Below are 27056 nucleotides of genomic sequence, written 5' to 3'. Positions count from 1 at the left end.
ATCTCATTACAGCCATGAATTGTCTTTTTCCAGTTTGTCCTGATTATTTCCATCAAACCTTAACTTTAAATTAAAACAAAACTTTAACTAATAGGTTAATAAAGTATGAATTATTTAATATCCTACATGCAACATGACTCTGACATTTTCCTTTGCACCAAAGCAGAGGAATTAACATGAATGGGTTTTTATAGTGGAGATTTTTCATAACTGCATTTCCATGGTAAGGATGGCAGATTCACTCTCAACTGTATTTATTTTCTACATCAATGTGGTTTCAAATGCATAAAATATTTAAGATTTAAGTGTTTAACTGTAGCATTCTATAGTTACTGCTGCATTGATGTTTAGTGTTAATAAAATCTGTTTTGTTCCTGATCAGACTGGAGTCCTGACAGGTTCAGCCAAAAGTCGACGGTTCCTTCTAAGACTCCAACCTTAAAGGTTAAAGTTCAAATCAAAAAACACTGAACAAGGCTGGCTTGTTTGGAAGAACTGAAGAAAGATCTAGACCAGTGGTGGGCGTACTTCTGCTTACATGCTAAAGCGCTAATAACGGAGCTAATTTTTTATTTAGCACTTTAGCATTTTAGCTAACTCTGAAAATATTTAGCATACTTAGCTTCCCAAATATTTGGTGAACTACTCTTGTGTTGAAGTTTTTGGTTACCACCTGTTAATTCTTGAAGTAGTTAGATGTTTATATTCGCGCTCTTATTTTGAAGTGAGTGAAGATTGTCTACGCAGCACTTCCATTTCCTGTAATCCCATCCCCACCATTATTGCAATGCACCAAATGACAAACCTTTGTCTCGGTTTGTGAAGTGAACTCTGGTGTGCCAAGAGGACCGGAGACCGCACCAAAAGCAGGAAGTGGACTTCAGTGTAAGGCACTCTGGGTAAATGCAACCAAAGCAAATGTGCTAGCCTAGCGTTAGCAGGAGAAATCTGCCATCACTCCATTTTTGTTTACCTTTTGTGAAGAAAGGAAGTTGCGCTTTGTGTCGATTCATGTCTTTTCCTTCAGTGGTTCTTGGTGCAGCGCCCCCACAGGCGAGGAGGGGAACTGGTTTTTCAAAGGGTTTAGTTGGTTTGCCTGCAGTGAGAAAGAACCACGGCAGCTGGAGATGGAACAGATGTTGCAGTTTTGGTCCCAATGGAACCAAATCTACTGGACTATCAGGAGGAAAAACACTCTGAGGTTATCACAGCTAACTTTTTAGGTAGCACTGCCCACTACTGACCTGGTCAATCATCCCAGCCAATCCACAACAGAATGGCTGATAAAGTAAAAGTCCAGACCTTAAATGTTTGTGGTATTTTACAGTAAGTTTGAACAGAATTGGGCATCATAAACTGAGAACTTCTCCTTGGTTTGGACTGCTGGCAGCACAGCAGGTTTCACCTTAAAGCTGAAACAGTTTGAACTCAAACTGTCTTTCAGATGAGGGGAAACATTTATGCTCCAAAACACGAAACATGGTTGGACTTCTCATGGGTTACTGTGGACCGAGATGGTAATGATCTTTTTCCTGGGTTACAGCTGGCCTTTAATTTAGTCTGAAATCAAAACAAACTTCTAGATCTGCAGCGTCCAACCTAGATTAGCACTTCGTGAACTGTGAACTGCTTCAGGAAGTCTGTCTGAAGTCCATACAAAGAAAACAAAGTGCATTTGTTCAGGAAATATTTGAACACATTTAGATATGATCTGTTATTCAAAGGCAGACATTAAGAAAAGTCTCCAAACACCAACCTCACTGTGTTTTCCTGGTTCAACTGAACATAAGTTCAAGGGGAAATGTCATAATTACTTTATCATTCAGAGTGCAGATTGACAGGAAATCCTGTCATTCTTTGTCTGATAGTTGCAGAATATCAGATAAATGAAACTTGGACTCTTTGGTGCTTTGAAAAAATCCTCAGTAATGAACTGAAGCATAACTTTTGACAGTTTTTACTTTGGATACACATAAAATATGAAGCCTAGGTGTAAATTCAACCTGGGAGACTCTCTTCCGCCTTCTGTCATCATCGATTACCACGCCTCAGCCAACCAGGTCCAGATCGTCGCTCTGCTCCAGCCAATCACCTCGCAAGAGCTCCATCAACCACAGATTCACCAGCTGCAGCCGTGCTTCGACCCACCTCCTCCCCGTCTCCACCCTCATCCTGCCAGGCATCTTCCAGGCTCCCTGCAGGCTCCTTCCTCTCCAGGTGGTGCTCCACCACCCCACCACCAGTGTCCGGGGCCGGGGGAAGACTACACGTCTTCTGCCGGTGTCCGAGCGCCAAATTCTCGGTCCAATAAAGCGTCTAACTGCTGTTTTCTCTCTCCGTGTGAGTCTCTACAGATTGAAAGGTGGTTTGCCTCAGTTTTTATCATTTAAAATGTGTTTTTGAGCTACTATGGAATATTACTAAAGAATTAAACACTAAAAAAATGATAATAAAGTCATAACATTACAAGAGTAGTCCTAATATTACAAAAATAAAGTCATAATATTTTGAGAACAAAGTTGGAATATTATTGTTACAGGTCCCGGGTGTCAGAACTGCTGTAACAGAGTTGACACAATCTGAAGAGAAAATAAACCAGGAGTCAGCAATGACGACCAGCGCTGTTGTTAACTTCCAGATTGCGTTTTTTGTATTTGCTGACTTGTATTAGTAAACAAGCTGAGTTTAAATACAAGGAAAGGACTAAACCTTTGATTGTAACTATGGTAACTTGACAATCAAACAATTAATATTATTCTTTGCACTTTTACAAAGTAAACTTGACAATCCCTTTGAAACCACTTCAACTGAAATTGAGACAGTTATCGGCGATAACCGATATGTACCGACATTGTATGCGATCTGTTACACTACCCGGGTGTCAGAACTGTTGTAACAGAGTTTACACACAATTTTAGCACTTGAAGCTTCGGAGCTCACTCCAAAGGTTCAACCTCAACATGCATGTAAAAGAGAACAAGTGTTTGTCCATAGACATGGACCGTAAAAGTGTTGGAGTTTATCCGACTAACAATTCAACCCCTATTTTGGGAATAGGACACTCAACTTGTTTTAACTGTCAACACTAAAACACCTCAGGAAAGCACTACAAATACACACAGATTAACATGCCGCACTGCAAATGATAAAAAAAACAAAAAAAATACTGTGGTGGCATTTTTAGATCCACATTATGAGAATAAAATCAAAACAATACACAAATAAAATATTTCGAGAATAAAATCATAATAAAACTGAAATAATACAAGAATAAAGTTAATAAAATATGACAAAAATCGTAGCATTATGAGAATAAAGTCGGAATGTTACTTTAGGTCTCAAAGAGAATGAAAAACCGGAACTCGGTGTCTTTTAGACTCCAAATGAAACTTTGATTTCATAACTTTCCCAAATTAAAGGTCATATTTTGCCAAAGAAAAATCACTTTTAGCAAAATATAAATAAACGGAGAGTCACTTATGTTTCATTTCATTTGAATTTTGTGATTAAAATGAGAAAAGTTTAAGTTTGAAAAGTACCAATTATCCGCCAATGCTGCCATCTGGTGGCAATTCGATGTTACTACAGAAAAATCGCCTGATTTATTAAAGTAAATATTTATTTAAATATGCAAAGGACACTTCTTGTAAGGAAGTATTAAAATTTCAAGGTTTTAAACTTTTAAAAAGTATTTTTTAAAAGTTAGTTTCTGACATTTATCCTGAAAATATTTTAAAATACATGTTTTACACGGCCTCCCATTTAAAAATGTCAATAAACCATCAATGTGATGCTCCGAAGTAAAAGAAAGCAAGAATCTGTGACCGTATAAAGTCAGATTTCCCGAGAAAGCAACTAAAAAAACCACAAAAGTTTTGGATCATTTAAAAAAGAAACAAAATTGAATTAAAAAGTTTATTTTAAACCATAATTAAAGTTAGCTTACTCAGAAATGAATTAATTAATGCTGATATGTTTAAGAACTGAGAAAGAGATTAGATACTAAAAAGGAGTTATCACTGCAACAACATTTCTTTAAAAAACTTAATTATTGATCATTTAGTTTTAATGGTTTACAAAAATATGCAGAACAGCAATTTTTAAATTCAACATTTGATTCTGCAGCATTAAAATAATAAAATACATCAACATTGATGATTGCAACAAGTTTAATGGGTTCTGTTTTAAAAGCAAAACATTTTATGGCAAATAATCTGAGGAAATAACGTTTTGCATGGAGTCACAGACGTCCAGAACACGGAGCTTCATTTCAGTCAGTGGTCATTTCTACAGCTGCTCCGACGGTGTGACGGCGTTGACGGATCCGATCTGATCCGGTGGGACGGATCTGCTTCACCATGATGACTGAGAAGATCAAGCCCATCATCTGGAAGAACAAGCAGATAAATGTGGTGAAAAGAGAGACGAGGCCAGAACAACAGGAAGGTTTCTGTTCTTAGAAACGAATGTGATGCAATTTTCACTTGATAAATGTAAAGAAAAAGTATTTTTCTCCTTAAGTTTTTCTGTCTTTACAATAAAACAGAAAACGTGAGCAAAACTTACAGCAATGAAATACAATCCAGACGTGATCCACAAGTAAATGTGGAGCGTTTGAGAACATGTCCAAGAGGTTTTCTCACAACACCGCAGGAGAGTGCAGTGCTGGAAATGTGATTGAATGGTGAAGTTAAAGGTGCACAAGGTCAAAACAAAAAGATCATTCAAAGTTCATTTTTATTTGCAGAAGCTGAAATCAGTGACTGCTTATTCGTTTCAGGTCTCATTTTTTAAGATTTTCGTCATTATGACGGCAGTTTATAGAGATAAAGGTTAGTTGTTCTCTTAGCTTCAAAATAATAATTAAAAACAATCAATTGAGCGTGACACTGTTACTGAAAGCGGTTGTATGTGTATAAACTTTCCACCTGGTTTTCTCAACATTAACCTGCCATCTCTAGAAAACTGTCGGGAAATTATTTCCAAATGCTTTTTGTTTTCTCTAGATCAGGGGTGTCAAACTCCAGTCCTCAAGGGCCGCTTTCCTGCAACTTTTAGATGTGCCTCTGCTGCACCACACCTGAAAAGAATAATTAGGTCATTAGCAAGGCTCAGGAGAACCGATCTACACAGGGAGGAGGTAATTAAGCCATTTCATTCCACTGTTTTTTACCTGTGGCACATCTAAACACTGCAGGACAGCGGCCCTTGAGGACTGGAGTTTGACACCCCTGCTCTAGATTAACTCCTTATTTTGAGAAAATCATCGGGAGAAAGTACGTGCAGAAAATGTCCACTCTCAGCTTCCATAGTTGCTTAACCTGAAAAGCCTCCTACCCGAGTGATGATGAAAAATATAAGAGGATTGCTAAACTGAGTTCATCCACCATTTTTGTTTAGTAAAGAGGTTTAAACACAAACTTTATGCATAGTGATGCTGATTTTATGTGTGAAGGATATTTGCTTCTCCACTTGCAACCCTTCATATCTTGTGGCCATCAGAGACTCTGTATGCAGAGCAGAAACTCATTACAAAAGATGCTTACATTACTTTGGTGTGGCGTTCTGCCACTCAATCGTTCTTATTCTGGCACTTGACAGAAATAAATAAAAACAGTGACTTCATTGTGTCTGTGTGGCTGATTACGTTCACACTGCAGCCTGAAACGACCCGATTCTTATTGTTTTGCCATAATGCAAACAACAGAGATCGGATTTTTAACTAATGCGACGCAGGCCTCTGAGATGTGGTTCTAAATCCGATCTTTCCAAATTAGTCAAAGTTCAGGTCGCATTCATGCAACCTGAACGTCACTGATATTTGACAAACGTCCCTATTCTGTGTCCTGATACAAGAAAAACAGCAACGATGGCGGATTATGATGAGGATTAAGTTGTTACTGTGTTGGTTTCATAAAGTTATCTTACGATTTAACTTTAAATTTGTAAGATAAGCTCCACCATTAGCAGCCATGTTTACTTCCGCAAACATAGAGTTCTTCTTCTTCTTCTTCTTCTTCTTCTTCTTCTTCTTCTTCTTCTTCTTCTTCTAAGCGCTCTCTACTTGTGACGTTACTGCGTCCTCTACTGTTCATGCGGGACATTTTCGGGTCGCTTGCAGTTCACATACAAGTCGCTTACATTTGGAAACATGAACGACCACGCGAAAAACAGAATCTGATTTCATAAAACACATTTCTTCAGCCTGAAGTTTACGACTTCAGGCTGAGTCGTAAATGTAGCCTCAGTTAACGTAAAAGATAAAGTTGCCATCGGCAACAGAAATGTTGTATCTTTTGTTATGAAAAAGTAAAAACGAACTAAATATACAATATTTTGATGAAATGCACCAGCAGAAATAATTTGTAAATTATTGTAGATGTATTTTAGGATAAAAGAACATGATACGAGTCCCTGTTTTCCTTTTCTTTTCCTCTCATTTAGCCCAGTTTAATGAATGGGTGCCGCCACCTCCCTTTCTATTTTGTAGTAAAAGTGAATTATTTATAATTGACAACTGATAGAGATTACATCTTTTATACATATTTATAAAATATGTATAAAAGATGATATGTATGAAAGGTCCACACAGAATCTTTCCAAAGGCTGTAAATGGCCCCAGAGCCACACTTTGGACATCCCTGGTCTTTAACCGCTCTGATGCTCCACCCTGATTACAGACAGTCATCACGATGCCTGTCTTACCAGCTGAACCTCACAGACTGATCTGTCTTCACAGCTTTTAGTAATTACCTGGATTATCCAACCAATGACAACAACTCCACAGATTAGCATGACTTCCATTCCAATCCCCATCAAAACTGCGAACTGAACAGAAAACAATATCAAATCAACTTAATTTTCAATCCATTATTAACTTTTTGTTTGCATAAATTACATGAATTTCATACAACTTTGAGGAGGAATTTGCTCTCGATGCGAGCAGCCAGGCTTCAACCTGACCGCAGAGCAAACAGACGAGTCTCAGCAAATCTTACAAAACAAAGAACCGAGAACGTTGCCTACAGCAGGTTACACTTTATATTTAACACACAAACTCTCCACAGGTTCCCACTTTAAAATATCTGAATTCATCTCTTGATTTTTAACACTAATTTTTTGTGTGTTTTACCTGTTGCTGAATCCCAGCTAATATTAAATGCCAGATTAAAGCGACTCCCAAAACCTAAAGGAAGAGGAATGCCCAAATTTATTCAACCAAAGATTCAGATTCACAAAGCAAAAGTTTTATGACTGAAGGAAACACAATATAATGAATAGTTTGATAGAAGAGCATTTAATCCAGCAATCTGTTCTTAGATTAAATAAATCAACTGAAAAATTATTTTCTGCTTCTGTTGTCACATTTTTGTAATTTCTGTAGTAAACCACAAGAGACCGACGGAGTTAGAAACTCATAAAATACTCCATAAGTATGAAATAGAGTCCAGATTAAAGTCTGGAGAAAATAAGTTTTATCAAGAATATACAGTGACTCCTACATGTACTGACATGAAAAACTAATTTCTTATAACTAAATAAATAGATAAAGCCTGGATTACCACTCTTACACGAAGAAAAATAATTTAATAATAAATAAAATATAAGAAACACAAATATTAGTGTTTGAATATTAAAACAAAATAATTGTGATTTTTTTTCATTTCTTCATAACTCTCCTTTTTAGCATTTTTTTGTTGCAATTTTTATGAAAAACAAAAACTCAAAGTATAATTATATTTACCTGCTGGACTTAAGTTTCTCTCATTAATTACTATTTATTCCATGTGCTTTGAAAAGAACATTAGTTCAAAACTGTCTGCGTAAATAATAAGTAATTTAAAGTGATTTTACTTACGGCAAACAATCCATTGAAGGCGATAAAAACAGCCTTCATGCATCCGTTAATTTTCCCCATTTTTCTGTTTTACTTTGACTAGACAGTTGAGAGACAGAGAACTCGTCCCGTTACAATGAGCTCTTATGCCACAAACAATGAGGGGAACCATTTCAACACGGAGCCAACGATCAAAGATCAGCACAAGGAAGTCACAATGAAACGCAGCGGCATGAGTAAATAAATTCAACAAGACGGGTTTTAAAAATGTCTCATTTCCACTCAAGATGTTTTTCAAGCAAAATTTAAGAAAAAAAAATCTATTAAACACATTAAGGCATAAAAAACCTTTAATTTATACATAAACAAAATGGAGATGCAAATCGGGAAAAGGAAACTGGAGCTCGACGATGAAGAGGAGGAAACCATTTGGGTTCAGTTGTTTTTCCTATTTTAATCTCCAGTTTTACCAGAAATCAATAAACCATCAAAACCAGTTTAATTCCATATGAACTGAAGAAAAATTAATTATTTTAAAGCTTTTCCTTCTGCTTAACCATTTGTTGTTTTTAGTTTAATTTGTTGGCCAGAACTTTATGAAACAGGTTTTAATTTCAATAACAATAGGCCTTCGCAGCGCTTAGCTGCTCGGGCCTAATTAGTAAAACAAAAGGTTAGATAAAAAATATATGTATAGATACATATGTTTTTATTTATACTTAACATAAAATTTAAAAAGCTTTTTAAGTTCCTGATAATCAAAAAATATTAACATTTTTCAGAATTTAAGCTGAGCATATTTTTTCATGTTTTCTGCTTTTAAAGAAGAAAAAAATCCAAACAGATTTTACTGCTGCCACCTTGTGGTAACCAGATGTTACTACAGAAAAACAGATTTCAGGTTTAAAATAAACTCGTTTTATTAATAAATCGTTCAGAAAACCGTTTTTTTTTCTTTATATTGAATTTAAAAACATTTTAAAGATTCTGCAAACAGAACAGGAACATTTTAAGGCTAAGCAGTTTTTCCAACACTGGCAAACATTTAGAAATGAAATTAAATCAGAATAAAATACATTGTGGGGTCTGCAAAGCATTTTCATGTCAAAGTTTTTACTAAAACAACGGAAAAGTGAGAATAATATTCTTGCATTCTGGCTCAAAACCCTCCAAAATATTAACTTTAATAAACCCTCATTTCAATATCTGTTTGTCTGACGTTGTCATGACGACTGATCTGCATAATCATTTTGATGGTGATGATCAAACATATCATCTGAAAGAGCAAGTAGACAAACAAGTGATCAGAATAAAGGAGGTTTCTATTCTCACAATATGACGCGCTAAACAAAGATGTTCTGCTGTTGATTTGACCCTGAACATCGTCTGGGACAACAGGGTGTCTTCAGATTAGCTGTAATACAGACTGTTTCAGGAAATCTGTATTTGTACTTGGGTATTTTCATTCAATATGGAGGCAGTCATAGGAGTTTGTTCTTTGATCCAGGAGAATCAAACGGATGAAGACGTTGATGTTCTCAGATCCTGATGGTCTGAGTTTATTCTGTCAGATGAACTCCTGCTCTGCCTCCATTTTATGTACGTTCTTTCCAGCAGCTGTGACATTTTTTATCTGGTCATATTCTACTTTTCACTTGTTCTCCCTCCACATCATTTATACATGATAACAATTTTAAAAAAGAGAGAAATAAAAAACTTACAGCAACTATAGCAAATCCAAAAAGGATGCCGAGGACGATATTTGCCACATGTTCGACATCAGCTGCAAAGATTTTCCCGCACGACTGCAGAAGAGGAAGTGGGAAGAAAGTTACGGATTGTAGGCTGGAGGTGTGACAGAAAGGTGAAGATAAAAGGGCTTAATTAGTCGATGTTTGACTCAAAACCTCAGAGTAGATGTACGGTGGCCCGGCGGATCCCTGTTAGGAAAAAACATTTTCAAAGATTTGCAGATAAGATTAAAAACATGATATAATTGTGAAACGTTTTTAAGCTCACCTGTGGGCTGGGTTTACATTGTTCATATGAAGATGTGCAGTTACAAGACTGAGGGATGTCTGAGCCCCAGTCCTCGACTCCAGTCCATCCACAACACTGAAGCTGAAACACGAGACTTTAAAATCAGGATTTTATAGATTCCAATAATACAGAATATATTCTGAAACAAAACAGCAACAGATGCTTTAATTTTTATGTAACTATTTGGCTAGAAAAGCTAGTATCCATGGCGTCTTCAATTGAAAATGTGTGCCTGTGCCTCCTGTAACACACCACCAGGGGGAGCCCTTTGGTCTTACATGTTCTTGCCGGGTTTTCAGCGCCTCTTTTTTTGCGTCGTTTTTCAGGATCTCATTGGCAAATTCAGAACTTTGACCTCTTTCCATGACCTAAAAGGATAAAATTATTTTGGACAATTTTCTCTGTGTGAAAAGAAAATTCATACAAACATAAATCAGGAAAAGCAGAAAAGAAAAATAAAATTTATGTTTAGTCACTGCAGATTCCTTAGCTGGAATCACGGGAGACTGCTTATTGGTTTCATATCTTGTTTAGATTTTTAAATTCAAACTCTTTTTATGTAATATTTTAATGTGTTTTATTGTCTTTTTATTAAACTTCTTGTTTCCGCTCAGTGCCTGCTCCCCTCACTCATCTACCATAATAACTTTATTTTTTCTGTACCAAACAAAGCTCACAGTAAATTACCTGGCTTTTAAAAACAGCAACATGAATCCCAAAGATGATCATGACGACCATTCCGATCCCATTGATCACTGCAAACTGCACAGAAAACAATGTAGATAATCGATGATCAAATTCATTTAAATTTATATTTGAATGAAATACTTGATCTGGTGAACGTACAACTTTGAGGCAGCATTTACTCTCGGTCCATGTTGCCCATCTGCCAAAAATGGAGATGACAAGAAGCATGATGGCAAACACCCAGAGCCTCATCCTCCTGGGGGCGTCCAGTTTTTGTATCTGATTAATGAGAGCAGAAACACAAAACTTACAGCTGAAACTGATTGTTACATGATTGATCGACATCCATCCATCTAATTCTGAAGCCAGGTTATGTGGTGCCAGATTAGAAGTCAGCATCTTACCATCAGTTGTTCTTGGCATTATTGACCTCCGTTCAAAGTAAAAGTTTAACTGGACCAAAAACTATTGGATTTTAGTTCATCAGAGAAACTTTAAATCACTGGACTAAATCTGAGTTTCTCCAACGACCACTTAACCCATTTCACAAACACTCACGGAAATTTAAATTGCCCCACAATAACACAAGCTCTCAATATACACAACCTGAAATAAATCCATAAGTCTCTTAACTCACTTATTGCCATGAACAATTCCACTTGGGGCATTCTGAGTTATTTGATGTCAAACACATGGAAATACAAAAGAATTTGCTATAAGTGTTTGTATTAATAACATTTTAGGGTTATTGATAATTTAGAAGCACAATTAAAGTAAAAAACAGACTCGAGTTGCTTTGACAGAAACAAAATATCCTCTTCTGCACTATTAAAGTCTGCAGACCACAGTTTGAGAAAGACTGGACTAACGTGAGTCTGAAGAGACACAATTTAAATTAATTTTTCTGAAGGTTTTGTCACAAACAAATGTATAAAAATATGATACAAAGATTTACAGACAGCAGGTTATATATTAAACACAAATACTCACAGGATCCCATTTGAAAATATTAATTATCTCCCCAGATAATAAATATTCTTCTGAAACAGAGACTGATAGAACTTTAAATATGAAGATTTAACAGGAAAGCTTGTTGTGTTTTACCACTTTCTCAGCTCCAGTGTTGCATAACAGGCAGATAAACAGAATCCCAGAAACCTAAAGAAGTTATGCATAGATTTAGTCAACAAAAACAAGGGGAAAAAATAATATATAAAAAATTCACATTTCCAAAACTAAGGTTGTGAAAATTAAAAAAAAATCCTGTGTTACATGTAATTAAATATTTCATAATGTAATATTTTAACTTGGTGAGTCACATTTGATCCACATAAATCACGTTTTTAAATAAGTTAATTTAAAAATGGTAATTTTTTCTGCTTGTTGTCACAATTGTAATTTCTGCATTAAACACTAGAGGGCGACACAGACTGAACGATGCTGGACATAAACATTTATGACAAATAAGTGATTGAAAAACCTCCCGATTCCTTTAGACTACAGTAAATATTAAAGTGACAGATTAGTGCAGAAAAACTGATGATGTTGAACAATTATGAATATTTATCAAGGATAGACAGAGGCCAGGACTGTCACTGTTTTTTACGCATCAAAAAACATAACAGAAACATAAATATCAAATATCAGAAGATATCAAAATAATTGCAAATGGATATTTTTTTGATATTTTTATTTCTGCCTCCTTTCTAGTATGTATTGCTATGAAAACCATTTTCATGTAAACATTTTCATTAAAAGCAAAGTTCCGATTATTTTTACTTGCTGGTCTCAAGTAAAAATAATTTACTTTATTAATTAATGAACATTATATAAAATTATTTAGGAAGAATGTTAGCAACACTATCAATTAAATGAAATTAAAGGATTCTACTTACCCCAAAAGCGACAGTGAACAACATAAAAACGTTCTTCAGACAGCAGTTATTTCTTTCCATGCTTTCTCTCTTACTTTGACTAGGCCATAGAAACAGAGAGAACTGAACTGTGCAGAGACAAAGGTGAGTGTCAATAAAACCGTCTGCAGAGAATCTGAACAGTGAAATGAATCATTTCGACATCTAGAGCAAATCTGCAGCCAATCAGTGAAACCGACCAATGATCTGCATGAGGAAGTATCAAAATAAACACATTTCATAAACAACAACAGTGAATTACCTCATTAATTTGAGGACTTCATTTCCACGCTTCAATACTTTTTCAAGCAGAATTAAAGAAATATTTTTAACAATAATACACAAAAACGGGAAAATAATTTTGGAGACATTGATAGACTCACACCAGGGTTTAAAGCTGCAAAAGCCAAAATCAGCATTGACTTTTTTCCACAACAGAGCTCGGCTGTTTAAAGATGAAGTTAAATGTTAACGTCTGAATGTGGTTTTCACACCAGCAATGAAAAACCAAAACCTGCTAACAGGTGGAGATGAAGAGAGAGACATCGACTGGCTCAAAAACATTTCTGGCTGCTGATGTCAGATTATTTCTGCTGGTAACAAAACCAGTGACCCCATTTAGTGGCAGCTGAAAGGGAAACTTCATCAAGAAGAGAAAAGTAGAGAAGATTGGCACAAACATGAGAGAAATGGACATAATCAGCTTCATGGATAAAGGTTTTACACTAATGAGCGTTTAGATTTCAGAAATATAACCGTCTGCGTCTCATATACAGAGGCCTTAGTTGCAGGTTTCAGTCCCAGTCTGTTGACCTTTGCCCCTCTGATTACCCACTTCCTGTCTGACAACCAATAAACAAAGGCCACGAAAGCAGGAGAAAACTTTCAAAAAGGTTAGATAACAAAGTCAGAAAAATATTTTAATTAAAAATCTAAAATGACTCAGAAGAGGAAATTTGGTCAGCTATGCTAGCTTGACTATGACTTTTAGATGTGCTGTGGAATCTGGTGTGTTTAGGTTCAGTTATAACTTTAACAACATGCAGCTGGTCGGTCCGTTTCATCTTCCCTGTCCGTGTGAACAGTCAGGGGGTTCAGGGCGTCAGTTTCACTGCCCTTCATGGTCCAGTTTAACAATCTGTTACTCAAATGAGCTAGCGTAGATTTTAAGGTTCAGCTGGAGTCTAAAGCTTCTTTGTCTTAACGTATCACTTCCTGTCAGATGCTTACCAAGCTATGACATCATCATCTTTGTTTCCCAGATGAGTAATTTAAGTGAATAGTCTCTCATTATTCTGGCATTTAGAAAACATCTTGGTAATCCTGACTGTCCTAAAACAAGAAAAGTTCAGTTTGTCATTGTAATATTCTGTATAGTTTGATGTAGTTCTAGAGAACTCCAGAATCAGAGCATCTGATGCAGAGTGATGTGGTTAACCCCAGATTACCCTGCATGTGACTCCACTCAGCTGCAAACCCCAGGTCCTCCGAGAAGCGTGAGAAATACGTGATAAACAAACACCAACCTGTTCAGAGTTGCTTTAATTAATGGAACATTGGCCAAATATTTAACGTGTTTCGATGTTTTTGTTTCCTGAACGTAAAACGTGCGTCCGGATTGATGCAACTTAGTTTTTTTCCCTTCATTCAATCAAAACTGACTGAAGGTTAGGAGTTAATTATTACTGTAAATATAATTTTACATATGTGTCGTTTCTCTTGAATTTAATCATTAAAATTAAGAGAAAAAGTTCAGATTTGAAAAATTCCCATCAGTCGCTACTGCCACCTTGTGGCATTTAGATGTAACTGCAGACAAAACACTGACTTAACTTTAAAGTAAACTCATTTTATTTACAAAGCACACTTCAGACAGGAAGACAGCATTTTTCTATATATTAAATTTTAAATCATATTCTGCAAACATAGAAACACTTTAAGGTTAAGCAGTTTTTCAACACTGGATCCCATTTATAACATAAAAAACAGGAATCCTGATCCAGCACCAGGGTCTCTGCAGCCTCTGTAGGACAAGATTTCCCAAGAACACAACAAAAAAACAGCAGAAATTTGTGTCATTAAAGAAAATGTGCAAAATTATGTGCAAATTGTTCTAATTAGAACTTCATGTTTTCATAAATGTAGTTATCAATTTGGGCTTTAATTTTAATTTGGCCACAAAAAATTGACAAAACCTTGGTAACATTTGGTGGTTTTGCAGTGGAGTTATCAGAAGTGCGTGAACTATTCCTAAATGTTCATACTTTTATGAATTTTGGTACCCAAATATCTGGAAACCAAATTATTTGAATGAACTCTTCCAGTTCTTCCAAGAAGAAGAGAAATCAAAAATCCCACAAAGTTTGGTTTGTTTCAGAGAAGTGAATGTGAAACTGAACAAAAAAGTGAACTCTGGTGCAAATGTGACGTCAAGCGGACCGGAGACCGCTCCAAAAGCAGGAAGTGGACTGCAGCGCAGGGAATTCTGGGTAAATACATCAAAACAGACATGCTAGTTTAGCGCTAGCGAGAAAAATGTCTCGTAGTCTTTTGTAAAAGACTAAAGAAAAATCCTACAACCGCTAAAATCTGACGCTACTCCATGTTTGTTTTCATTTTGTGAAGAAGGAAGTTGTGCTCAGAGGATTTCATGTCGTTTCCTTCAGTGGTTCTTGGTGCAGCGCCCCCACAGGCCAGGAGGGGAACAGGTTTTTCTAAAGGTTTGGTTGGTTTGTAAAGAGGAACACAGCAGCTGAAAACGTAACAAATGTTGCAACTTTGGTCCCAAATCGAACCGAATCCACTGGACCATCAGAGAGACTTTACCTTAGTGGGAGAGTGAATCTGCATTACAGAGAAAATACGCTGGGAATTCAAACATGTGCTCTCAGTTGTGTTTAAACAAATAAATCTGTGAAAAACTAAAATGAAAAGCCATGATGGTGGAAACTAAGAAAGTCCAAATGAATGATACCCGTTTCTGGTTTATAACCTCTCAGCACTTCCTGTGTTGTTCTCGCTAGCTCCACTTAAAGGCTACATGTTAGCATCAGTGTCCGTTCTGTGTGGCTGAGGGGTCAGAGGTCAGGAGAGGGAGGGTTTGGGTTGATATTTGACTCTGTTGAAGTCGTCGATCGTTATCTCAACCGGAGGCTTCTTTAAGCGATCCTCCAGACCCAGAACCAGGCACAGAACGATGGCGGTTATCTGCAACACACACACACACACACACACACACAGCATTGGGACATGTCCAACACACAAGTGGGAACCTCAAGAAACGGCCCATGAAACATAATAATGTAAATATTTTTAGAAATATGCAACATTTTCATCAGTTTTTTAACAATTTTTCACTTTTTTCCAGAATGTTTGCATTAAATTTTCACAAAAAATGACAGCAAAAGAACCAGAAATATGCTTTCACATCTGGTTTCCTTCTCATTATGCTCAGATATATGTGCTTTTTTTACACAACATATTTTTCTATCCCTCAAAGAAGAAAAAAACATCCTGTTTTTGAAAAATTGTAGGTTTATCTTCATTTCACGTCCTAAAATAGAGCTAAATTTACAAACATACACATTAAAAATAACCAGCTCATGTTTTAAAATATAAATGCAAATTTTTGACAGTTTTTCATTTTTTCCAGAAATGTTTGCATTGAATTTCCACAAAAATGACAGTAAAGGACCAGAAATGTGGTTTTAGAGCTGTTGTCATTTTTAAATCATTTCCCATCCTCTTATTGTAAAAACAAATTTCCAAAAGTAGATATTTATTTAAATGTATGAGACCATCAGACAGAATCCATTTACACGTTGTGACATTCTGAGTGTAATATTTTCAGTGTTTTCGCTCCATAAAACAGTGAAAACAATAACAAGAAGAAGCTTCTGGTTTACCGCGATGGTGGCCAAGGCAGAGATTATTCCGATCCGGAGTTTGATCGGGAATCCCAGGTAGCTCTTCAGGATGGGACCACAGGCCTGAGCGACAGACGGATCAGAACAAAACTGGTTCAGAGGGACGGAGGGACAGAACATCACCAGTCTGTGAGAGAAGCGGCGATACCTCAGCGTGAACCCAGAGTTTATCTGAAGGATGACGACTTTTTCCAGTCATCACACAGGATCCCAGTGAGCTGGAGTTACTGGTCTGAGAGCTGAGGAACACAGAGGAAACAGGCAGTGGGTCAGGACCGCGATAAGAAAATAAAATGTATATTCATAAGAATAAAGTGATCCCACAAGATGTCGTAATGTTATGACTTTATTCTGGAAAAATTCCAACTTTATTCTTCTGAAAATATTCAGATTTTATCCTGTTAGTGTTTCACTTTATTCTCGTTCGACTTTATTGTCTAAATATTATTGTAGTTATTTTTTCCTTAGTTTAATTGTCTTGAGAGGAACCTTCCCGGTTCTGCAGTAAATGCTTTATTCAGCCTGCAGGGGGCAGCAGTTAGCTCACATGTGATGGACCAGTTGAATAGATCCTGTTCATAACCTGATAACTAAAAGTTTTAATTTATTTATTCTGTCATAACACTTTCAGTTTTTATGCAAATATCATAAATACCTGGTCAGGTTTGCTGGGAGGTTTTTCCTTTTGTTTTTCTGTTAAAATAATTAAAGGAGTTTGTGTTCCTTCAGCATGATTGGTTCCAATTAAAAATGCATTTTTCAACTTCAGTCGGCAAAAGTATTAAAACTATGTGGGCAAAAGAAAAAAAATTGATAATATTTTTTATATTATAAGCTATTTATAATCTATATGGCAGTTTATGCATAAAATGCCATAAACTGCGCTGAACTAACCTCAGGCCAGCAGGGGGCGTGCATGAGCAGGAGTCAGGGAGGTGATTCCCCCAATCCTCAAAACTTCTTAAACCGCAGCAGGAATCCTAGGAAACAAACATTCACCGCAGAGAAATTTATTTTTACTGGTAATCAGTATCAGAAAAAAACAAACAAGCTGCAGCAGGAAGGCTATTCAAATAGCCTCCAAATATTTTTTGAATTTCAAAAATAAGTAAAAAATTGTTTTAAAAATAAAACGTAAATTAAATAAAAATACAAAAACTTAAAACGAAGCGTGAACTTGGAAAAAATAAAAAATATTTTTTGTAAGTTACAAAATAATTAAAAATAGTTTTTTAAAAATTAAAATTTAAAGCGGAAGAGTAACTGGCTAAAAATATAATGCATTTTAAAATTATAATAATGAAAAATAAGTAAATTAATTAGATTAAAATAAAAAATGTCATTAAAGAATAAAAATTAACTTTAAAAAGGAAAGTGAACTGAAACACTGAAGCCTGAATCCCTGGTTAATATTGCGGCTCACTGAGTTCTGGAGTTTCTTCAGCTCCGTCTGGATGAAGTGCTCAGCTGTGTGAAGAGGAGTGACGTTCAGGAAAACGTCCTCCACAGCGATGTTCACCTGCAGAACCAGAACCAACAAAACCCAGTCAAAGAGAGGAACCTCAAAGCCAGATTAACAATCTGCTAAACAAGAACACATGGTGAATATTAAAGATTATTTCGTTAAAATGCAATTTTAAATGAAATTACTGTAATGAACTCTGCAGCCCTGCAGGGGGCAGCAGTGACTCAGAAAAGGTGATACCTCGGCTTCAACGTGAACCAACGGAGAGGCGACGATCATCAGAGCCACGAACTCCACAAAAATCAGAGCAGAAAACTGCAGAACATCAGATTATTACATTAAAACTATTATTTACCGGTTCTGATGAAAGAAATGTTAAGAAAATATCATTAAAGTCAGATCTAATCAAATCACTGGAGATCAATATTTTAAATAAACATATTTTATAATAACCCAAACAATCTGGATGTTCAAAATAATAAAATAAAACTATATATTTTAAGTTACCAGCAGCAGCAAAGGTTTGTAGTTTGAAACCGCAGCACTGATGCCCAGAACAGACAGAACCACCGTGATCGGACCGAACACCTGCAGAGCCAATAAACCGTCGCTAATCGATAACTGCGCGAACAACTGAAACAGATTTAAAAAGAAAAACATGTAATGTCAGCTTCATACCTGTCCAGAGACTCCAAATGAAGACTAAGTCACAGAAATTGGTTGTATTAATGGAAAGTTTAGTGAAAGGAAAAAAGAAGCAGGGCTAAACAAGTAAAAACAAAACACTGGATATCTTAATCTTTCAGATTAGCAAGTCATTTTTCTTCTAATTTTGTCCAGAAAAACATTAAAATAAACAAATTTTAGCTCTAATGTTTTCAAAACACACAGATGAAAGTCAAAACCTTAAACTTCATTCTTTCATTTACATAAAATAGTCAATAAAATTCACAAATATTGCAGGAAAAAGCCGTAAAATGTGAGGTTATGTTAAAGTGTCAGCGTGGTTACCTGGGCAACGGGTACGTTTCCTTCAATTGACGAGAATCCAACACCGATCATCACCACACCAGACACCTGCAGAGCCAGAGAGAGGAGTCATGGCGCTTCCCGAAGGGGGCGGAGCCTAACGGCGGCAGCATTCCTCTGGAAACGCTCATCATCCCGAGGGGGAAAGAGAGTCGGAGCAGAGTCCCGTCAGCTGGGAGCCTGGAGGCTCAGCGACTCCCAGCTGCAGTTTTATCAAACTGTTTCAGAGAGAAAAACAAACTTCCAGGTCTGAGCTGAACACCAGGATAATCTACGGAGGATTGGAACCAATAGCCACCATGAAACCATGAATCCTGACTTTAATCTCAGAACTTTGACTTCTCACTTTAATCCCTTGAGGGGAAAAAAATCTGAATTCTGAGAGAAAAAAGTTAAAATTTTGAGAAAAAAATACAAATTTTGAAAAAAGTGAATGTTTTAACCAACAATGTACCAGACACGCAGCTGCAGCTGTTTCACAAGTCTTATTTTGTCATTTTGTAACTGTATTGTTTATATAAATTATTTCTGAAATTTTGCCATTTAGATTAGCAAAATTTTGAATATAACTTTATACTTTGGTCCGTTTGTTGATGTAATTAATTTAACTATTTTATGTTTTGATCAGCTACTCAGTACTTGAGCAATTTTTATTCTTACTAGAGTAATTTGTTGGCTACTTTTTACTTTTACTTGAGTGAAAATATGTTTGTTGTGGTGCTATTTTTACACAAGTACGACTTTAGGGGACTGAACAGGAGGATTGGTGCACTTCACAAACAGACATTATTAAAAAGACCTTAATTTTGGAAAGTTGAAGCAACATTTAAAAACGTCAACCAGGAAGTCAAAGCTTGGGGACAGGAATGGACAATAACTCCCAGAAGACCATGAAGTTGGTCACAAAACAGAGTAAGGAAATAAAAAGTAATTACTTTGGCCAACGCCTGGAAACACAAATCCAGCAAACGATTGTGAAAAGCTTTCAAAGGAAAAATAAAACATTGAGAACAATGTATAAAATCTATTCAGCAAATGGAAATAATCTAAACCAACATTAAAAAGGTTTAATATGAAAAAGTCAGGTCTGGTTTCAGCTACATTTGGTCTTAAATGTGGACGACTGCAGATTCCTCACTGCTTTGGCAACAAACTTAAAATAGATGTAAAGGTATGCAACCGCAGAGAGACAATAGAGGTAAAGACAATGTGACCAACAGCTCTTCAAATCCAGTTAGAAACCGAATTAAAACACGAAAAAAGAAACCAGGCGGTTAATCTGAACCTAATCAGAAAATGAGCCTCAACAGTAAAATCCTAAGCCTGGGAGTGAAAGTCTCATGAGCTTTACGGTCAAGTTGAAAAGGAACATTCAACATAATCACTGCAATCGGCCGATAAGCAGCTCAGCAACAGGAACAGGAAGCAGGAAAAAGTGACTCCAAACGGTAGAAATTAAAATAAAAATAGCCACAGAAGCCAATGTAATCACACAGGGCTGCAGTAAGGAAGGTGGACAAGCAGCCGGCAGGCGAGCTTTGGAAACGGGCCGAGATAAAAGTGAAGAAATGTCGAAAAATATACGAGGTGGAAACAAAAAGGTGAGAATTTTCTGGAAAATGAAAGAAATGAGGAAACGGTCAGCAGGAAGACGACAAGAGGAAATGAGCAAAGACTAACCGCTAATTACACAAACATGCTCAGGCGTACCTGTACTGTTCAACATAACAGTAAAAATATATCAGATGTATCAGAATAAACACAGCTGCAAACATGGATGAGTTTTTATTTCACAAACAGATTTTCAAAATTTCTACTCCGACCAACACGAAGCCGGTAAACTTTGTTTGGATCCTCTGGAGCTTAGCTGATTAAATGACATCACAAGTGTCAGGTAAAATAAGAAATAATATAAGTAACATGAAGGTTTTACTGTGACACTTAAAGGAGTTTTAATTTCTGCAGGAAAAATCAGAAAACACGTTTAAAGAAAACACAGCATCATCTGCAAAACTGGTGATTTTCCTGTTTCCTTACTGATCCACCTCCTGACATTCATTACATCTGAATTTTCTCTTAAAGTCATTTATTTAGAACAACTTAAATAGTTTATTGTTACAAACAAACAATTTAGACAGAAGGGTCCTCAATCTAGTGAAAAGCTTTTCATGACTTAACCTATTTAGGAAAGAGATATAATCTAATTAAAAACATCTCAACTGCAATCAAGTCACTTAATTAGAGAATCGAATCAACCTGTGAAATTTAATATCAGCTCATCTGTAATACATTTACAGTAAATATGACTGATTGTTGAAAGAAACCTTTTCTACCAACCCATGCATGTACTGGTTTATGTCAGCTTACACACGTCCTCTTCATGGTAAAACATGGTGTTAGCACTATCATGCTGTGGGATTTAATCCTTTAGGAGGGACGGAGAAGTTGGATGAAGATAAATTCAGGAAAATCCTGGAAGAAAACCTGTTGGATGTTGGGGTGGATGATGGTCTAGTCAAAGTCTAGAGCCAAGTTCAAGTTTCAAGATGTCCTCCATCCAATCTGACTGAGCTTTAGTTATGTTAAAATGAAAAATGGTCAAAACATTCTGTAAACATTTGAATTATCAACCATTTTTTTTTGCCAAAAAATATTAATCTTTGAGTTTGTAACTAGAAAAAATATTAAATATTTAAATTAATTCTGAAAGGAAATGTATATAAAGCAGAGTCTCAATAGCCCGACGTTATTTTTCTTAAATTTTTCAGTTTTGCACTTCTACATTATTGTAATAAAAATAAAATACAATAAAAATTGTAATAAAAAAATGTTGCTCAATATTATTGTTAAATAAAATAAATTGTTGAAAGCTGATTAATTATGTTGTTTCATTTTCTCATATAAAAAATATAGATGAAAATAAACATGAAAATCTGAATTAAAAACATCCATACAAAAAAGTAAGTAAAATATATTGATGATGTAATAATTGATGACGTTTTTAACGCCAGTATCAGCTAAAAGAAAAACAATGTAATGTCAACTCTGATGATGGAAAGCGTTTTAGGAAGATAATTAGATATTCACCAAATTTAACATTTAGATTTTCGTGTTTGGTTAATCTGACGTTACAGATGGAAACTTCAGATGGAGTCGTTAGCCGTTAGCATTTAGCTTACCAGCAGCAGCACGGTGACGCAGATGGAGAGTCCTCTTAAGTAACTCCAGCAGCGAGCCATGATGACGGCCGTCTGAGAGCCGAGCTGGAACGGAAAGAGCACAGAGCCGAGTGTGTGTGGAAGAGAGAGAGAGCCAGAGAGAGAGAGAGTGTGTGTGTGTGTGTGTGTGTGTGAATGTTGTTTAAAGCTAGGGAGTGTTTGGCTGCAGAAAGAAGAACATGACCAAGTTTGGAATACCAGCTGAGCGGAGGAGAGAAGGGAGGAGGTTAATTAACAGAAGTGATTAAAGATGGCGGCTCTAAATGACGACAGTAGATCTGATTATCTAAAACATATCAACAACAGCTGGACTCCTGAAAAATCTCAGGATCATTATCACCAGTCATGATGCTAATGCTGTTGTTGTTCTCACCAATTAGCCGCTTTCCTGCTATTGTGTTTGTGTCCTAAACTCCCAAACGTTAAAGCTGCAGGATGCAACCTTTACAAAAATATGTTTATGTATTTATTTACTCTGTCACCATGTAGTGAGAATCCGTGAAAAGAAAAACCAAGCTCCTCCAACTACTATGTCTGTCTGAAGAAATGCACCAAAAACAGCCAATCAGAGTCAGGAGGTGGGGCTTAGCGCTGCCAATCAACCTCGTTTACTTGATGCTAAACGTGCTAATGGCTGAGAACCAACTTAACATTACAGGAAAACCGTTTATCTGCCATCATTAGTGATTATGCTAAGTACCCTTAGCATTCTTGGCAGGCTATGTCATCAGGAAGTAGCAGCTGTAAAAACAGAGTCAGGAGGCGGGGCTTAGCGCTGTCAAGCAACCTCATTTGCTCACTGCCAAATGTTACCGTTAGAGGAAACCTGTTTTATGGAGTTTCTGTAGAGTTGTCCACTTTTATGCGTATTTACAGCAAAGAGTGATAAAGTGCTAAAGTTCAGAATTTTAATAATTATAATTTCCAGCCATTGTTTTTGTCCAGATTTATTTCGTTCATCTTCTTCTGGTGCAGAATTACGACACGTTTCACATCAATGCCATAAAAGTTGAATAAAATGCAATGGATGTGATTTAGTTCCACATATGGACGAGGCACAAATCTGATTTTTTGGAGTGAAGAAATCAGAGTTGAGGGGAAACAAACCTGCTGTGGGATGTAGCTATGGATACGCGGATGATGCCGTGTTTCAGACCATATGCTAGCTGTTTTCGCCCAATCCCTGGTGTATAAAGAGCTGAAGGCACAATTTCATTCTGCCTGCCAAAAAGCTTTGGATTCAGTTGCTCCACTGAAACTCAGACATCCAGAACCCAGATTAAACCGCCACACCATCTAAATCTGCCTCCAACATCAAACTCTCCAGCCCTCCATTTTCTTTTTCACACGCTGAACTTTGAATTTTCATTAGTTTTGAAACGTTTTTGAGGAATTTCATCTATTCTGGACAAGGTATTCAGCTCTAAAGCCTAGATTTCTCCAACTTGTGACAATCCAAACCCCTTGACATTTTGCCAGTACGGGAATCGACCATGGATGGATATTTGCGTTAAGCTAATCTGACACATTCAACGATCCGGCTCCTGGTTTCCCAGGTAATGGCTCCCATTTCCTCGGTTTAAGTGTGTCGGAGAGAAAAACCAGACGTCCCATTTACTCCAGAGGTTGTGCTGGTTGCTATAAATAAAATACAGGAGTGGGGTCTGTCTGCAGAAACAAAACCCTTGTTTGGGAGGACCTGACACCATTTTTTATAGTTTTACGACGAAGAATAGCAGCGATCCAAATCGAAGGAGGGCAGTACAATAACCAGACTCCTAGCTAATGTTGAGCAAGGAGCTGAAAACTCCATCAGTGGTGCAGTTTTGTTTAACTTTATAACCAAATACACCAATAATCAGTTTGTTTTTAGGGTGAATAATGTACCAAAGCAGCAGAGTGAAGCAGAGAGGAATCCTGCGGTCATTAAGAGCCGGGCTGTGTTGACTTTAGACTAAAAATAACCAGAGGGGGAGAGGCCGACTGCGTGTTGCAGACATTAATGTTGCTGCTTGTTTCCAAAGCTCACACACACTCACACACACATCAGCTGTTCAAAACGGTAAAGCAAAGCGCGTCCATCCGTCGGATGAGACGTAAACACCATCACAGCTGCTCCACTTCAGGTCCAGCCTGCGAATGTCAACACCAGCATTCGTCTCCGTAAAGTTTGACTTTTTAAAGCAAAACACAAACCATGACTGAGAATGTTTAAAATTAAACGCTCAAATAAGCACTACAGGAAAAAAAGACTTCAGCCAGTAGGGGGAGACAAACTGCGACAAAGTATTAGATCAACGCTAAAAAGAACAGAAAAGAAAAATTACAAGAATAAAATTATAGTGTTATGAGAAAAAAGTTTAAATAATGCGATAAGTTGTACTATTAGGATTTAATTCTGGTAATAATCCATGCAAATAATTTTTTTTATATTACCAGAATAAAGTCAAAATTACAAAATGTCAAACAAGAATAATATGACTATTCTCGAAATATTGACCTTTTCCTCATATTACGACTTTATTCTCGTAATATTTCAACTTCACGAAAAGTCATAGCAAGAATAAACGCATAAGAAGTCGTAATATTACGATAAATCGAGAATAAAGTTGAAATAATACAAAAATAAAATAATGACTATTCTTGAAATACTGACATATTACGACTTTATTCTGGTAATATTTCAACTTCATGAGAAGTCAAACAAGAATAAAGTTTAATTCGAGAAGTTAAATCCATTTGTATATTTCATACCAAGATAAACTAAAAAAGTTACTAGAATAAAGTCCAAAATTACAAGTGATAAGATTTTTTTTTAAAAAACTGTATAACAAGACATTGTAGGAGAATAAAGTTGAAATAAAGTCATGATGACTAATTTTACTTCTCTTAAATTGAAAACAAAATTTCAAGTTGTGCATCATGTGACAGATTTAGACAGATGACATTAAATCAAATCTACCCAGTATACAAAAAAAAAGTAAATGAATACAAGATCAACTGTACACAACATGTGGAAGCCTTTAAAATCTAAACATTGCTTTATTTTATTAAGTAATTAAACTCTAAAAATTGGGGATTTCACAATAAAAGCTCTGTTGTTGAGTTAGGATAATTTTTTGGTGCACATCTACCTGAAATGAAGGAAAAAGAAGCCATGCCAGAGAGCTGCAGAAAACAAAAGAAGCTAAATTTATAAAGGAATAAAATCCTTATAAAGTCATGTTAAAGTTCTCCAAATTCTCAAATGTGTCCTTCAAACTTTGTGGCTTCAGTCTTAAAATTAATCCAGTCTCAGCTCCACTTTCTGATGAGCTGAATAGATAAATATGTTGCTTTTAAAACTCTTGCTCGTTACTAGCGCTCCCCCTGCTGGTCACATTTAGTTACTACATCTATTGAAACAAAAACTAATATTTTGTATCCACACAGAGAAAATATACTTAGCTTAATGCATTTTGTTGATTCAAATGGGATTTTTATTTTTTACACAGAATTTTACACATCACATTTGTCAGCTTTTACCAGTTTTTGTATTTTATTCTTTTGCTGTCAATGAAGGAAAACTGACATTATGTCCTCATTAGAGGAGAAATGTGCCTGTGTGTTGCATTATTTCTGAACCCCAGAAAAACCTAATCTTAAATTATTTAATAATTAGGATACTCGGAGCAACTTAAAAGTTGAGTATAAATTTCAAAAAAGTTTCAGTCATTAAATAAGAAGTCACTTCAAAGTAAAGTGTTATTTCCAGGGGTGTAAAATTAGTCACTTAAATTTTGGTTCTATTTTCTTCTATTCTTTTGAACAAGAGTTTCCCGACCACAGCTCCTTATATTCACCTGCAGAGCTAGTATTAAATAATAGCTCTGCTGTGCTAGTATTTAACAAGCTCTGCACTGTAGGCAATACAATGTGTTAATTTTAATATGTATAATGGAACAAACATTTTAAAGCCTCCATTAATTTTAACAGAAGGCATATTTTAATATCTAGTAAAATTATTTAAGATAATGCATTTTGCATTTGTGAATTATGAAACAGTTTTAGCTCCATACAATAGTCACCAACATGAAAACTAATTTGGCACTCTTCATAAAAAAATTGTATAACTGTGGAGTTGAATTGGGGCCATAAAGTTTCATTTAGAAAACGATTTGAAACAAATTATTTTAAAATTGATCTTTGAACAAATTTTGTCCCAATTTAGCTCCATCGTAATCTAACATTGTAAATAAAATCTCCGTCGCTTTTATCATAAAGTTGTTAGCAGTTAGCTTACCAGCAGCATGACGTCGGAGAGTCCTCCATTTCCAGCAGTGAGCTACGGTGGGTCAGTAGTTTCAATAAGAAGTCGTTTGGATCCCCTGGGATGTTTTCCGTCTGAGATTTAGCAAAGATACGTGAGGAGTGACTGTAAATGGATGTTAGCATTCGGCTAACCGGACACCAAGAGCCCGATCTTGGTTTCCAAGGTGACGGCTTCCATTTTGTCGGTTCTTCACGAGTAGCAGAGAAACACCTGACTTCCGGTTTACTGCAGAGGTCCTGCCGGTTGCTGCCATAGACATAATATACTATATTTAGGGACATAATATAGTACATTATGTCTATGATTGCTACAAACATGGGGGTCTGAATAAAATCTTCATTTGAGAGGATCTGACGAGAGGTGGCTCAGAAAACAAGACAAAAAACAAAAAACCTTGCCCGCCCCCAAGTACAAATCTACTTCATGAGTAAAATATTGTGAAAAGATTTAAGTGCTGAGTAAATAAGCACCAAGTCTGATTTAACAATGAAAAATATGACAATTTTAAAGTCAGGCATAAAAAACCCCAATATAAATATGTAAAACTTAAAGAAATTAAAGGCTTCTTTTAAAACATTTAAGGAGACGATTCTGGAAAAAGACAAAAACTAGACTCCACATTCTGAAAG

The 27056-nt window shown here is 36.1% G+C and overlaps 2 protein-coding genes and 1 long non-coding RNA gene across 3 annotated transcripts; all 3 read right to left on the bottom strand.

Moving 5' to 3' along the window:
- Positions 1-4151: 4151 nt before the first annotated feature.
- On the bottom strand, positions 4152-5059 carry LOC106909184 (uncharacterized). Its single transcript, XR_001416021.2, has 2 exons — positions 4567-5059; positions 4152-4387 (listed from the first exon to the last, which is right to left on the bottom strand). It is a non-coding gene; the product is annotated as an uncharacterized LOC106909184 (long non-coding RNA).
- A 3680-nt stretch (positions 5060-8739) lies between these two features.
- LOC106909182 (tetraspanin-8-like) lies at positions 8740-12595 on the bottom strand. Its single transcript, XM_088003280.1, has 9 exons — positions 12460-12595; positions 11669-11722; positions 10724-10843; positions 10565-10639; positions 10156-10245; positions 9857-9958; positions 9745-9777; positions 9559-9642; positions 8740-9113 (listed from the first exon to the last, which is right to left on the bottom strand). Exons 1-9 carry the CDS (start codon positions 12517-12519, stop codon positions 9021-9023), a joined length of 711 nt encoding a protein of 236 aa, XP_087859406.1. The 5' UTR covers positions 12520-12595; the 3' UTR covers positions 8740-9020.
- A 1715-nt stretch (positions 12596-14310) lies between these two features.
- LOC106909179 (uncharacterized) lies at positions 14311-22180 on the bottom strand. The gene is made up of 9 exons (XM_014975483.2): positions 22077-22180; positions 18880-18945; positions 18376-18501; positions 18109-18183; positions 17827-17922; positions 17298-17383; positions 16552-16642; positions 16383-16466; positions 14311-15684 (listed from the first exon to the last, which is right to left on the bottom strand). The coding sequence occupies exons 1-9, from the start codon at positions 22134-22136 to the stop codon at positions 15562-15564; spliced, it is 807 nt and encodes a 268-aa protein (XP_014830969.1). The 5' UTR covers positions 22137-22180; the 3' UTR covers positions 14311-15561.
- Between the last annotated feature and the right edge of the window lie 4876 nt (positions 22181-27056).

This window comes from Poecilia mexicana, unplaced genomic scaffold (assembly GCF_051168715.1).
Source record: "Poecilia mexicana isolate PSO_F unplaced genomic scaffold, ASM5116871v1 scaffold_23, whole genome shotgun sequence".
In the NCBI taxonomy this organism is placed as follows: domain Eukaryota; kingdom Metazoa; phylum Chordata; class Actinopteri; order Cyprinodontiformes; family Poeciliidae; genus Poecilia; species Poecilia mexicana.
This window is presented reverse-complemented; position numbering and strand designations above follow the sequence as displayed.